This window comes from Rattus norvegicus, chromosome X, assembly GCF_021556685.1.
Source record: "Rattus norvegicus strain SHRSP/BbbUtx chromosome X, alternate assembly SHRSP_T2T, whole genome shotgun sequence".
In the NCBI taxonomy this organism is placed as follows: Eukaryota; Metazoa; Chordata; class Mammalia; order Rodentia; family Muridae; genus Rattus; species Rattus norvegicus.
Window position 1 is genome coordinate 57,866,778 of NC_141554.1, and position 15,271 is coordinate 57,882,048.

General features: G+C 36.3%; 1 protein-coding gene across 2 annotated transcripts in view; it reads left to right on the forward strand.

The window, feature by feature from the left end:
- Window positions 1–15,271, forward strand: part of Tab3 (TGF-beta activated kinase 1 (MAP3K7) binding protein 3) — a 72,301-nt gene that overhangs the window by 44,573 nt on the left and 12,457 nt on the right. The window contains exons 3-6 of one of the 2 annotated variants that reach the window (NM_001433003.1): window positions 3,374–3,569; window positions 6,914–8,369; window positions 9,393–9,553; window positions 14,562–14,655. In NM_001433003.1, coding sequence (NP_001419932.1) covers window positions 3,468–3,569; window positions 6,914–8,369; window positions 9,393–9,553; window positions 14,562–14,655 — 1,813 coding nt within the window. In that variant the 5' untranslated portion in view covers window positions 3,374–3,467. Of the gene's footprint in view, window positions 1–3,373; window positions 3,570–6,514; window positions 6,674–6,913; window positions 8,370–9,392; window positions 9,554–14,561; window positions 14,656–15,271 lie in introns of those variants that run through there. The other variant, XM_087600189.1, reaches the window with a different exon arrangement.

Consider the following 15,271-nt stretch of genomic DNA (forward strand, 5'->3'; position numbering starts at 1 on the left):
AAGTATTTTTTCATGTGACCACAGTAAAGTTATTGGTGTAAAATGTTCCCCTTTTCAACAATAAGCTTTAAGGAGATACTTGGATGAAAAAATACATATCTTTATATTAAAATTATATGTATATCCCACTTTTCTCCCAAATTTTCCACAAATTTAGCATTCTTTAATCTACATGATTAAATACGCTGATGGATACAAGTGTTCCTGCTCTTCCATTAGCCTCCATGCTTACATTTGGATTCTTCTGTATAATATGGGTGTATATTTAACTTTTTATCATTTGTGTGAATTCCAGGTGCTTCATTTCTATAAAGCCTATAATTCATTTGTGTTCTAATATTTTGCTGTTTAATTTTTTGCAGTCTTCATGCTGATTTCTCATCCTCACAAATGCTTGTATCATATTTTGATTACTTCCTTACTTTCTGAAATAACAGGCCATTACAGAGGAGCTGGAAATTTATATAAGACATCTGCTAGTACCTAGAGGATTTCAGTTTGTTGCATTAGGTTCTCTTGTGAAGGTCAGCACATCTTGCAGTAGCAGCATAGTGAAAGGCCTCCTAGCTAGTATAAGTATAGTAGGACTGAGTGAAAGGAAGTCACCGAGACTGACATGAATGTTTGGGAGAAACAGTGGATAAAAGGGAAAATAGCACCTGTTGTAGATGTGTGGTGGTAATCAGCTAATACCCACATGTGCTGCTGCATGCTCATGGGCCAGTTTGGAATGTGGCACGATCAGATTTGCATATTATAAAACAGTCGGGCTATAGTGTGGAGGAAAGCTAAGAACATAGGAAGAATGGTGAGCAGTTTCTATTAAAATATTCTGATGTGACGTGGATATAGAAATTAATGCTTCTTGAATCATCACCATTTGCAATTGAAATGTTATTACAATTGTATTGCTTCCATCTTACAGGTGAAATTGTCATGGTGTAATGGTTTTTCCGTAACGCAATAATGGCCAGAAGAAGGGTAAAAATCATGGTTCACTTGCCTATGCTCTATTCAGTTAGTTCAATAGGGTGGAAAAGTCACCGATGACACTGTTCTCTTGTTTTATTACTAAGTGAATAGATGTACCATTCTTTGGTAGAACTGAACATTTGGGCAAGTGTTCTAGTGAGATTAATTCAACACCCATTCATGTGAAAAGTCTTTAGATAGATCAGGGATACAAGGCACATACCTAAATATAATAAAAGCAATACACAGCAAGCCAATAGGAAACATCAAATTAAATGAAGAAGCTTGACACAATCCCTCTAAAATAAGGGACAAGGATGCCCATTCTGTTCCTATCTATTCAATATAGTATATGTGAGGTTCTAACTAGATCAATAAGTCAACCAAAGAGATCATGGGGATACAAATTGGAAAGGAAGAAGTCAAAGTATTGCTATTTGTGGATGATTTAATAGTATGCATTTAGTGTTATGACCTTTCCTGATACTGATTTCATTGTGTTCCATAATTTTAGGTATGTTGTGCCTTCATTGTCATGTAATTCCTTACTTTCTTCCTTTTAGAGATCACTGAGTAGAGAGAAAATTGTTCAGTTTCCATGAATATGTAGGCTTTCTGGTGTAGAACCCAGCTTTAATCTGTGGTGGTCTAAAAAGATACAAGGCCAAGGTGTTACTTCAATTTTCTGACATTTGTTGAAGTTTGTTTTGTGATGGAATATATATATATATATATATATATATATATATATATATATATGGTTTTGGAGAAGGCTCCATGAGGTGCAGAGAGGAAGGTATATTTTGTGTTTTGGTGGAAATGTTCTGTAGATGTCTGTTATGTCCATTAATTCATAATATCTCTTAATTTCATTATTTCTCTGTTCTGTTTTGTCTGGATGACCTGTCAGTTGGTGAGAGTGGGGTGTTGAAGTTATCCAATATTAATGCATGGGATTTGATGTGTGATTTAAGCTTTAGCAGTGTTTTTTTTTCTTTATAAATGTGGATACCTTTGTCTTTGGGGCATAGATGGTCAGAATTGAGATATCATCTTGGTAGATTTTTTTTGTTTGTTTGTTTGATGAGTATGAACTGTTGTTCCCTTTTCATTAATGTTGGTTGAAAATCTATTTTCTTATATATTAAGATGGCTGCTGTAGCTTGCTTCTTGGGTCCATTTACTTGGAAATTTTTTTTCAGCTCTTTACTCTGAGGTAATGTCTATCTTTTTTGCTTATGTGTGTATCTTGTATGTAGCAGAATTATGGATCCTGTTTACTTATTCAGTCTGTTGGCCTGTGTCTTTTTATTGAGGAATTGAGTCCATTGATACTAAGAGATATTAGTGACTGTTGATTGTTACCTCCTGCTATTTTATGTTGTCGTGTGTGTGTGTGTGTGTGTGTGTGTGTGTGTGTGTGTGCGCGCGCGCGCGCGCGTGCGCACGCATGTGCGTATCTTCTACACTTGAGAGTCTCTCTTCCATCTCCTGTATTCTGTTAGTCATGTTTGCATCTGTTGTTCCTGTTCTTCCCTAGGTTTTCCATCTCCAGATTCCCTCAGTTTATGTTTTCTTTATTGCTTCTATTTCCATTTTCAGGTCTTCAACAGTTGTATTTCATTCACCTGTTTAATTGTATTTTCTTTTATTATTTCGATAGGTTTACTTGTTTCCTTTTTAATTAAAGGCTCCTACCTATTTGATTGTGTTTTCCTGTATTTCTTTAAGGGATTTATTCATTTCTTCTTTAAAGGCCCCTATCATCTTTATATGATTGGATTTAAGGTCATTTTCTTGTGCTTTGGTTGTGTTAAGATATCCAGGGCTTGCTGTAGTAGGGTAGCTGTGCTCTGAAGGTGTCATATTGCCCTGGCTTTTGTTGTTTGAGAGCCATTATCCATCTGAATAGCTTAGAACCCTAGATGCTCATGTTGTAGTAGGTATTGGGAGGGGGCCTAAGCTCGATGATCCTGGTGTAGCAGGCCTCTGGTTGGTATCCTTGAGCTTTATAGTTCTTGATCAGCAGTTCTGATGAAGGTGGCCTGAGACATGGCAGAAAAATGGGGGTCCCAGTGAGGATTGCAGGCTGCTCGGGGCAGCTGGAGTGCCACAGAGGACTGAGTAGGCAAGGAAAATTGATACAGATGGACTCTGACCTGTACTCTTCCAGATCAGCAGGTCTGATGAAGATGGGCAGACAGGTGGTGGGATGATGTGTTGTTGTCTTTTTTTAAACACTAATTTTGTTGGCTATTTTACATCAAAAAAAGTAAATTGAATGTGTCCATTTTCTAACATTGGGTCCAGGTATAATTATTTTCATTTTCTTGATTTTAATAATTGATGGTGTCTAAGTAAAATATGGAATTAGACTTAACCAAATTTTTATTTATTTTAGAAAAAAAATGACAGAGTTTTTGGAAGATTATTACTTTTGGAAGGCCTGTTAATACCCATTTCCTAAGAGATAGTTGACCACCATTGACTCTGGCATGGCGCAAAGCAGTCCACAGCTTGATATTCAGGTTCTCCATGATCTTCGACAACGTTTTCCTGAAATTCCAGAGGGTGTGGTATCTCAGTGCATGTTACAGGTATGTTTCCTGCAAGTGATGATAATAGAACAAGAATTTTACAATTGTTCTTGTTAGAATTGACACTGTGTTGTGGTAGTGCATGTTGTATAGGATTTCTCAGACTTAGTGTTATTGATATTGTAGGGCAGATATTTCTGACTGGTAAGCTCTTAGTCATCATCTATGAGCCCTACCCACAGTACAGTAGCATCTTACAGTTTTAACAATGGAAAACGACTTTATGAATTGCTAAATATTCCACAAAAGGTATAATCTCACCCACTGAAAATCCTCTGAAATTGGGGAAAATAAGCTTAAAAAAAAAAGGTAAAGATGTTTGCTGCCAAGCCTGATGTTAGGAGTTTGATCCCTGAAAATCACGTGATAAAAAAAGAACCTATCCCTATAAATTCCTCTGACCTCCACATACACACTCCTTTCTCCTAATGAATAAATAATTTTTAAACAGGTTCCCATTAATCCTTGACTCCTTAGAGTTCAAACTCTCTACCTCAGAACTATACCCCTAATCCCTAGAAACGAGTTTTAAATCCCAAACTTAGCTTAACTTCTGTAGAAAAACTCTTTATTCCCTCTTTTCATTTTTTTCCGTTCATAAGTCCTTACTAGGTATAAATTTGAGACAACTTTCTTTTGTTCAGAAACATTCCCTTTGTCTTGTTCTCAATACCGAAATCTTTTATTTCTTAGTTACACACTGTATTTTTACTCGAGAGACAACAGATTAAAAACATGGTTCTTCTCCTTTATCTTGGTTATCATCTTCACGGTATCTCAGTGATTTAGACTGTGACATATCCCTGTTTGGTTGACATGGGGAGTAGTACATGATATACAGTACTTATTCATGTTCACACTCCCTTACTGCAGTGTGAGAAGCTAAGGATGCAACAGAAATCTATGTATAGGGAAGGTTAATTACACAACCCAAGGATTTCCGTTGTTTACAAATTCTTTGCTAAATCTAGGCCTTTGGGTCCAAGGTTACTGTGATATATATGGTTGTTTTTGCTAACATATGCCTTGTCCTAATCTCAGTTCTTTAGGTCCATTTATGTTTGTGGTTGAGAAAAAGCTACTTCCCAGTACAGTAAAACGAAGGCAGAGTTGAATCTTCTACTTGAAACCATTCTCTAGAATTGACTTTCTTAGGACCCCTTCTAGCTCCAACATGGTTTTAACTTAATTTTGCCTTACATTATTTGTACTATCATGGCCACTTAACTAAAGGAATAACATGTAAAATTCAGCTCAGAGAACACTATCCTAAATCTTTTACTTTGTTTTCTTTTGATATTAACATAATATTAGTGTGAATGCTGACTACCTACTGGCTCCAGGAAGTGCCCACATTAAAGCTTTTTATGATGATACATGCCTGTGATCAGAAGGCTGAGGCACAAGGAGTGCTGCAAATTGTGGCTAGCTTGGCTATGTATCAACACTTTGTTTCAACTCCCACTACCCCAAAGCATTTGTGTATACAGTGACATACATGAGCCTAGTAGTTTGCATCTGAAATGCAGACCTTAAATCCTCTCTGGACTATCTTCCCTTAATTTACATCATTTTGAGAGGTATGATACATTGTTCCCTTAATTCTTTTAGAAGTGTTTATATATGTCTTTTAAAAAATTGTTTATGTGTGTACATGTGCAGAGGCCACAAAAGGTTGTTATTTGCCCTACTCCTAGCACTTTTCACTTTATTCCATTAAGTCAGGGTCTCTCCTTAAATCAGAAACCAAGCTGTGGTCCGCCTGTCTCAGCAATCCTCCTGTAAGCTTCTTTTGGCACAGGGGTTGCAGGAACAACATAGCCACACACAGCTTGTTATGCAGGTACTAGGATCTCTACTTGGTCCTCCGGCTCACTCAGCCATGTGCTTACTCACTGAGTCATATGGTTCCCATTCATAGCCTTCTTAAATATTTTTACTGTTTACAAAGCCTGTGGCCCAGGCCTGTAATCCTTGCTTTTGGGGGAGAATGAAACAAAAGGGATACAAGTTATGTGTTTTTCATGAAGCAAATTCTTTAAATTACTTAGATTTCATTTTGCAAATTTTTGCTTGACTATGGGTTTGTTTTTTTATTAACTTCCTCAAGCTCCAGTTTAGTAATGTCTTTTCATAACACATCCTTTCCTGTGAAATTACTGTGTAGAAAGAGCACTGGGACTTGAGACCAGGAACCTAGAATTGGTTATACAGTTAACTAGTTCAGTGCCTCTTATGAAGCATGCTACTCTGCATCTGGAAATGAATGTGATTGTACATGAACTCGAAATTTCTCTCAACACAATCGTCACTTCATTGCATGTCCTATGATAGGCTTAATATCTTATTTTGGTTACTGCAGAAATAAAGTAGTTCCTTTCATTTTTATATAAAATGCACTTATATATGATAACATTTATGTCTGAGTTACAGAGAAAGTCATGTTCATTAAGAAATTTGTTAATTATTTCAAAAGTAGTGAATAATGTATGTCTTACTCTAATAGATGAGAGTTCTATATTTTAGTGGAAACTTAAAATGTTTTAAAATTTTTTAAACTAAGCATTTGATTACTGGCCATTGAAACTTTTATTGCAATTGCTATCTGTGTATAACTTTAAAAGGTATTTCAAGTATATTAAATTGCTCTTCAGCTGTTACAAACTTGGCATAGTGAATTTCATTAAGGCAATCTGGATATGGTTGCTTGTTAAATTCCCATTAACTCTGGTAAAATCATGAAGACATGGGTCATACTATGGAATTTTGCTTGTTGCTCATTTTTCTTTCTTTAAATCTTTGCTAATGATACACATTAATGTTATATGATGATAATTTTGGATGAAAGAAAGGTAAAGACTATGACATTTTATGGTTTAAAATCTTCAGGAATATTTGGTTTTTACTTTGTGATTTTGGTGCTTTTTGAAACTAAAGGATGGTTATTTTCGTTTTTATCAGGTTAAACATTAATGATGGATGTTACAGCAAATGTGGTGAATCCAAGAGTAGCACAACATTTTAAGTTGTTGAGCTGCAACAACTGTAAAATGAGTCCTGGATTTGGAATGAGAAAACTTGGGGTTGAGTCACAATGTTCATTAGTAGGTGCCTTACATTTCTGTAGCAGTAGTGGTAGAACTAGTAATGTGAGCTAAATGCTTATTCCTTGGATTGTTTAATATCCCTTTTGTAGGACAGATGACCATGATGGGTTTTATGGTTAAAATACTGCTCTTGACAGTATTTTCTGAGCGTATTCTATGACAGTATTTATGTAACTGACTTCCATTCTTAAGCTTTGTTAATTTTGCCAATGTTGTTTGTATCATTTTCTCCCATAGAATAACAACAATCTAGAAGCCTGTTGTCGAGCCCTTTCCCAGGAGAGCAGCAAATACTTGTATATGGAATACCATAGTCCAGAAGACAATAGAATGAATAGAAATCGCCTTTTGCATATTAATCTGGGTATCCATTCTCCTAGTAGCTACCACCCAGGAGATGGAGCTCACCTTAATGGTGGTCGAACACTGGTACATAGCTCAAGTGATGGACATATTGATCCTCAGCATACAGCAGGTAAACAGCTGATATGTTTAGTTCAGGAACCACACTCAGCTCCAGCTGTTGTGGCTGCTACACCCAACTATAATCCATTTTTTATGAATGAACAGACCAGAAGTGCAGCTACTCCGCCTTCACAGCCACCTCAGCAGCCATCTGCCATGCAAACAGGAATGAATCCATCCGCTATGCAAGGTCCTTCACCACCACCACCACCATCCTACATGCACATACCTCGCTATAGTACAAATCCAATTACTGTTACAGTATCCCAGAACCTTCCTTCTGGACAGACTGTACCAAGAGCTTTACAGATTCTTCCACAAATTCCAAGCAATCTCTATGGATCTCCTGGTTCTATTTATATTAGACCGACATCTCAGAGTTCATCAGGAAGACAGACTCCTCAGAATGCTCCATGGCAGTCCTCACCACAAGGCCCAGTGCCTCATTACAGCCAGCGTCCTTTACCTGTTTATCCACATCAACAGAACTATCAACCTTCTCAGTATTCTCCCAAACAACAGCAGATTCCTCAGTCAGTTTACCATTCACCGCCTCCTTCTCAGTGTCCTTCCCCCTTTAGCTCTCCACAGCATCAAGTACAACCACCCCAGCTGGGCCACCCAAGTTCTCATGTGTTCATGCCACCTAGTCCTTCAACTACTCCACCCCACCTATATCAACAAGGACCTCCTAGTTATCAGAAACCAGGAAGTCATTCAGTAGCCTATCTCCCTTATGCAGCATCTAGCTTACCCAAAGGTTCCATGAAGAAGATAGAAATTACAGTTGAACCTTCTCAAAGACCTGGGACAGCAATAACTAGAAGTCCGTCACCCATCAGTAATCAACCATCTCCAAGGAACCAGCACTCACTGTATACAGCCACCACGCCACCTTCAAGTTCTCCTTCAAGAGGGATATCTAGTCAACCAAAACCTCCATTTAGTGTTAATCCTGTGTATATTACATATACACAGCCAACTGGACCTTCATGTGCTCCATCACCATCTCCTCGGGTGATACCAAACCCAACTACAGTTTTTAAAATTACTGTAGGCCGAGCAACAACTGAAAACCTTTTGAATTTAGTGGACCAAGAAGAACGCTCTGCAGCACCAGAACCTATTCAGCCTATTTCAGTGATACCAGGCTCTGGGGGAGAAAAGGGAAACCACAAGTATCAAAGGAGTTCTAGTTCTGGATCAGACGACTATGCCTATACACAAGGTAAACTTTAGACTGATGTAATTTCATATTTATAATCATGTTTGGTAAATGACTGAACATAAAATTGGACATATTTAGTTTCAATTAAATGCTTAGTAAATGTTGACTGGTAACATGACCAGGAGTAAAATTACTGTTTCAGACTCATCCATTTGCTGTTTTAAAATATAAAATATAAAATTTTATATTTATATTAAAATATAAAGCTAGAAATATGACCATTGTAATCTTGTAACATAATAAGACTTTATTGGTACATATCATTCATTAATAAAAAATGTAGCCAAGTATATAATGAGTATTGTGAAAAGGATACATACAGCTTGGACTGGTTTTTCAAATCAAAGAATTTGAGCCTTCTATAAAGAGGTTGGAAGGGCATAATGTTACTTATAAGTGATATTATAGGAAGTAGAATTAATGAAAAAAATTGTATTGTCTTAAGTAAACCAAAGTTTATAAAGCCTATTCAGATTTTTTCAAATTGTACCAGAATATATGAGAGTTTAGCATTCTTTCAATATTTGAGCAGGGAACTAATTATAATTCTGATTCAGAATGCTTGATGTTAAGCCTTTATTAATGTAGCACGTGTGTGTATGTGTTTATGAATATGCATGCAGATGTGGGCCTGCTGTGACATGTGTGGAGGTCAGAGGTACCATTCTCAAGAATCAGTTCTCTCCTGCCACCTTGTGGAATTTGGAGATGGGACTCAGGCCTGCATGCTCTGAACCATGTCTGCTCTTTAAGCATTTTAACACAGACAAGTATAGATAAAGAGGCTCTTAGGAAAGCTAAATGTTACAAGACAAGAGGTATGAACACATGATGCCATTTTGGTGGTGGTTTAGAGCTAAATGACAGCAGAAATGGATGTGGTACAGCATTACTAAGACCTTAATGTAAACGCTGATGCCCAGATCAGATGAGACTTCTGTTCATTAACAGTGCATGTAGAAATTCTCCTGTAATTTGTTTGGTGTTATTTTCTGCAATAACTTTATCTGTCATGCTGTACAGCCTTGCTGTTACATCAGCGAGCAAGAATGGAGAGGTTAGCAAAGCAGTTGAAACTTGAAAAAGAGGAGCTAGAGCGCTTGAAAGCTGAAGTTAACAGTATGGAGCATGACCTGATGCAGAGGCGGCTTAGGAGAGTCAGCTGCACCACTACAACGCCCACGGTAAGTCATCTGGTGCAGTGTGTAACGATAGGAAGACTGGGACATTCCCTTGGCAAAGCCATTTGTTTTTCTTTCGAGTTCTATTCCTAGCTGAATTTTTTAAAAAAGTAATGAATGCAAGAGATTTGCCCCCAATAGTTCTTGTCAGATTAACTAAATGCTTTTTATTTACATTTGCACTTGCATAGGATTATGGTTATTTTCAAAGACTGGTAGACTATAGCATTTATTTCAAGAATATATGATAATAAAAGGCTTCATAAATTATTCTTCCAAGCAGAGGCTGTATATTTTTCAAATTGTTTAAAGTGAGTTTAAATAAGTTAAATACAAATTCTGAGAAAGTATTGGTGGTAGAATTTCTTATAATTAACCTTTTTTATTATTAACTTTTTAAAGATTTATTTATTTTATTTATATGAGTGCAGTGTTGTTGTCTTCAGACACACCCAAAGGGGGCATCAGATCCCATTACAGATGGTTGTGAGCCACCAAGTGGTTGCTGGGAATTGAACTCAGGATCTCTGGAAGAGCAATCAGTGTTCTTCACCTCTGAGCCTTCTCTCCAGCCCTGAATTTCTTAAGGCATGGTAGTTTCATTGTGTGTAATTATAGAAACTAAGATGTTCAGTGTGGACCATTAATGTTCTGGTAAGGAGTTTTTAATATATTTAGCCTGTTGGTTAATGTACTTGATTCTAATAATGTCAAATAACTTTGAAAATCATTAAATCTTATCTCCTTTGACATGTCACCTTTTCTGTGATATAATTGATCTTTTCACTATTCAATATTCATGTAATTAGTGTTTATGAATGTGATACTAGGTTAGGTACTTAGTTCTTACTTGTTGGTGTGAAGAAGTAGACTTCGGTGGCAATTGCTCTATTTGCTCATAGGTAATGAAGGAAATTGTCCAGTAACTGGTTTGTGAATCTACTCAGTACACATCTCCACTTTCCTTCCACCATCCTGGAATGACCTTCTACAGTTTAAAGTGCGTAGATCCTGTCTCTTTTCAAGGGTCTTCATTTTCTTTCCCTCTCTAAACTTGGGGTCATCTAGCTTTTGAACATATGTGTGTAGCTTCTTGTCCTCAGCATGGCTGCAGCTACTGACTTTCTTGGAGACTTTGTCCTACATGAAAGACAGAAAAGAAAGGGGAAGTTCTTTTGAAAGGAAAAGTATATAAAGTTATTAAGGCTTGAATTCCAGACAGTCTTACTTTCAAGAAACAGTAAGTAAAGGCTCTGTGCTTAGGCCTGAAATTTCTAATGAGTTTGCAGAGGTTAATGAGCATAAAGGTAGAGTGCTGGCTAGACCTTAAACACTCTTCAGGTGCTTGAGCTTGATTCTGCTGTTACAGGGAGCCAATAGAAACATTTTAAGGAAGACAGGTTTTGAGAAAGAGGCATATTTAATAAGTTAATGACTTTCTGCTATTCACTATATTCCTCAGTTTAGGAATTGTTAAAAAAGAGAACTTTAATTGCCTAAAGCACTGAAAAAATTATAAAGTTAAATCAGTGATGTTAGTGGAATTAAGTATCTTTTCTGATTTTAAAATCTATTTAAAATCTTCATTGATTCCTCTGTTCAGGGAAGTTAGCAAACGGTAGTTAGGCAACTTGTAATCATTTAGGCCTCAGTAGCGATTTTTTGTCAAGGCTTTGTTTTGAAACACCTGGTCCATTATAGCTCCTGCTAAATAAACCTTAGTTTTTAAAATTAGAAGTCCAAATTTTCTGGTATAGTATTGATTAGTGCTTCAATACAAGCACCCACAGTTTATGTTGAAGTTTTAATTGCTGAGTCATTTTTTAAAGAAAAAGTTGGTAGACCTTCCTGGGACTGTAGTTTATGGATTATAATGTAAAAATTAAAAATGAAATAGAAAAAAATAGTTTAATAAACCAAGTGTAGCCATCCCTCATCTAGAGAAATTACAGCTTCTTTCAATGCCTTATCTTTAGACTGCACGCTAGGACAGTAGGACATGGCTGAGGGGGTAGCTCGTGTGCCCATGAAGGTTAAGTCAGCGAATACGGGTTTGCAAGCACAAGTTTGAATATTGCTTCCACTGCTTGTGTCAGTCACATAGCCTGGGATATGTAACGCATCTCTAGGATACATATAGTAGAATACCCATGGTGAGGGATTTTCTCTAGAATTACATGAGGCATGTTAAGCAATTTGTACCATATTCTACAAATAGCAAGAATCCTTATAAATTAGCTTGGTAACAAAAATGCTGAAATTTTTGCTTGAAATAGATAACACAAATCTGAAACATTTTATAAAACCAATTTTTTTAAGATAGCAATAAGGTAACATTTACAACTAACTTGGTAGAAAAGAAACCAAAAAGAAAAAAAAATAATCTAGTCAGAATTTCCCGTTTGTTAATTGAGTCTCATTTGAAGGATATGGGATTGGGAATGAGAATACCTCTGATACTTACTAGCTATAATGACTTCTCATTAAAGGGAGGTGCTATAGCTGTGCTAGAATATTGTTCTCATAATGTTCTCTACACTGTTTGTAGTGTGCCTTGGGTGTCATTAAGTACCCTGCAAGTGTACAGGAATACCAAAGAACTGACACTTTTTCTAACATGCATGCATTGGTACTCTCAGATTTCTAAGACATTTCCTACCAAGTTTTACATAAAAATAGGAGAGAAATGCTTGGTTAATGAGACTAGAACCTACATTTCTGACCAGCTATATTATACTTGCAGAAAGTTCGAAGAGCTGTGAAATGATGTCTTTCAAATGATAGCAAAAGTATTTTGATAGTGTCCTTTTTCCTTTAGCTTGCTGTTTATCCCATGTTTTGAAATCTTTCCTAATATGTCATCTCTCAAAGAGGTTTGAATATGAGAAAGAAATGTTAACCTTTTGCTAATAACATTCATAGAGGAGGCAGTTTTAAAGTTTACTTTGAAAGATAAATAAGATTTTAGTGTGGAGAAGGCTACCAATTGTTCCCTCCCCCAAGTTAGTTATTTATGCAAATCCATCTTGTTCTAATTAAATTTGGGGACTACTTCACTGCTTTGTGTCCTACATGTATAATTAGGACCAAGGCACCAAGAACCAAAGTGGTCTTCAATATTGTTGTGTATAAGACTAGTTTTTGAAGGTCCAAAAACAATTGATTTAAGGGATTTCTACTACCTTTTCAAAATAGCATAGAAACTTATTTGAAAATGTCAGCTACAAGCATTCTATTGGCCTACATGTAAGTCTAGATTATAAATTATCATGAATACCAATCTTCTGTGCAAACACAGTGTACTTTTGATAAATGATCCGACTCAGAAACAGCTACTCACCCCACCCTTGGTTGAGTATAACATGTATTATTAATATTTCCATTCTTAGTTACAAAGCATCACTATTTGGGCCCACTGTAGCTAGAACTCCTCTCTTCCTATTGTAAATCATATAGGAAGGATAAGTCCGTAGGTACTGAACTCACAAAGTAGGGGTTGCCTATGTGTTCCTAGGAGGATGAAATCACCTAGGAGGATGGAATCATCCATGGTGATGCTCAAGTGTGTGTTTTGTACCATTTCAATATCACTTGGCAAGCATTTTACACATTAACGTCACACACTTTGTCCATAGGAATGGAGAAAGAAGAGCAGTTCATACTAAATGTTTCCAGATGGTTCTTGTTGTTGATCCACTAGCATTCTGAGAGCCTAGTGCTTTTTTTTTTTTAAAGTTAAAATGCAGTTTGATATTTTTCTTCAAAATATTTGAGACTAAATAATTATAGTTATCTTTAAGGTCATGAGATAAGTTTGCACAAAACACATGTAAAATTAGCAGTCTTCAAATGCTCTTAAATAAATAGGTCATGTACAGATAATATCTATAAATTGCTCTTAGGCCTTTTTACATCACTGTTTTGAACCTTTGGTCCCTTCTTGTTTCTGGACATTGCTATTTACTCTGTTAGAATCTCCCAACAGCATAAGTCATCCTATTTGCTCTTTTTATAGTGCCCCGTTTAACCTGCTTAGTCTTTGACAGAGTACATGTTTTTAACAGAACCAATCTTTCTCAATCTCTCTTTGTCTCTTATCTCTGTCTCTGTGTGTCTCCCTCCCTTCCTCCCCCTCTCTCTGTCGGTAATTTAACATTCTACTTTGTGTAGTTGAAATTACCCTAGTAATTAAGCAAATACTGGGCTATGTGGGAAATGCTTCAGTATCCATAGTATTAGAGTCTGTGTACAGAAGTTGTAAAGAAATTAAGAATGGTATGGGAATTAAAGGCACATAAGAAAGTGGGTTTTTTTCAGTTACTGGAAAGACCTTAATGTTTGGAATGGGCTGGCCAGACTGATGTAAAAGAAACAGAAAAGTGTATTGATGCCTGATATTTTTCCGTCTTAGAGTGTTTCTTTTGATCTAGAAATTAAATATCTATGTACGAATGTATATAGTGAATTTGTGTAAGCTGTGGCTTTACCTCTTATGAGCTTTATACCCTTAGGAAACGTAACCTCTCTGCTGTTTTTCATCAGTAAATCCATGCAATACTACCTACCTTAAAGCTTCTTTTAGCAGAAGAAGTGAGAGAATTATGGTAAACCTGGTACCCAAAGCTAAGTAAGCGTTAACTTTTACCAGGTTAGACAAGACTAAAATCATGAACAGTGCTAATTTCAAAAGTTGGTTGTTACACTTTTCCCTTACCACAAAAACATAAATAAGATATTTTCTGTGCCTGTTATTACAGTGAATGTAGCTTTTATGATAGAACAGAGTTCAGCTTGTACCTGGCCACCATACATGGTGTTTGTTACTATGTGGCCACATTGATGTCCTCAGTATACTTTTGACTTCAGAAGCATACACAGACATGCTCTCTTATAGACGAGGCTGGATTCTTAGTTATACCCCATCAGATCAATTAACGTGAAACACAGTTCTTAAATGTTGGGCTTGATAATGACTTTCCCACAATTGCTATTTTGGGTGCTTTCTTACTAGCCTGAGGAAATGACAAGATTGAGAAGCATGAACAGACAACTCCAGATAAATGTTGACTGTACACTGAAAGAAGTTGACCTCCTTCAATCTAGAGGTATAGACTTGATTATTTGGTAAACCATAAGTCATAGTGTGGTATTTTAAACTGCTTAAATGGCAATACTTTGGGTTCATAGATTTAAGGACAGGTTTTTATATAACTATTGTAAAAATGGCTTTAAAGAGATTCCCACACTTCGTGGATCAAGGTGTCAAAAAATGTTACTTCGACAGCGTCATTATTTATCCTCATTGTTTTATATTTTTGCATTGCATTTTTGTCACTGAATGTGAATGTTTTGTAAATTGATGGGTATTTTTTCTAAGACATAATTTATATTATGTGATAGTCTTCAAAAGAATGCCCAGAGTAGGATATCTGAGTTCTGGGTTTTAAAAGAAGTTCCCTGTGTTACAGGAAAAGCTCTCTTATCTTTCTGTTAGCCAGCTCATCAGATTACAAAAGGACTTGCTTTCCCATATAATGACACTGCCACTGATTACATGCACTGCCTAGGCTAGTTACTTATGCTTCTGCAGTTAAAATTAATATTTCATAACTAAAAAGAATTCTTAAAAATGCTTCTCTTTTAAAAACTATCTTTGGCCTTTATATAGAGTCAAGCATAAAATCATAACAACCATAATTAGATTTGAATGAAATGAAGTAG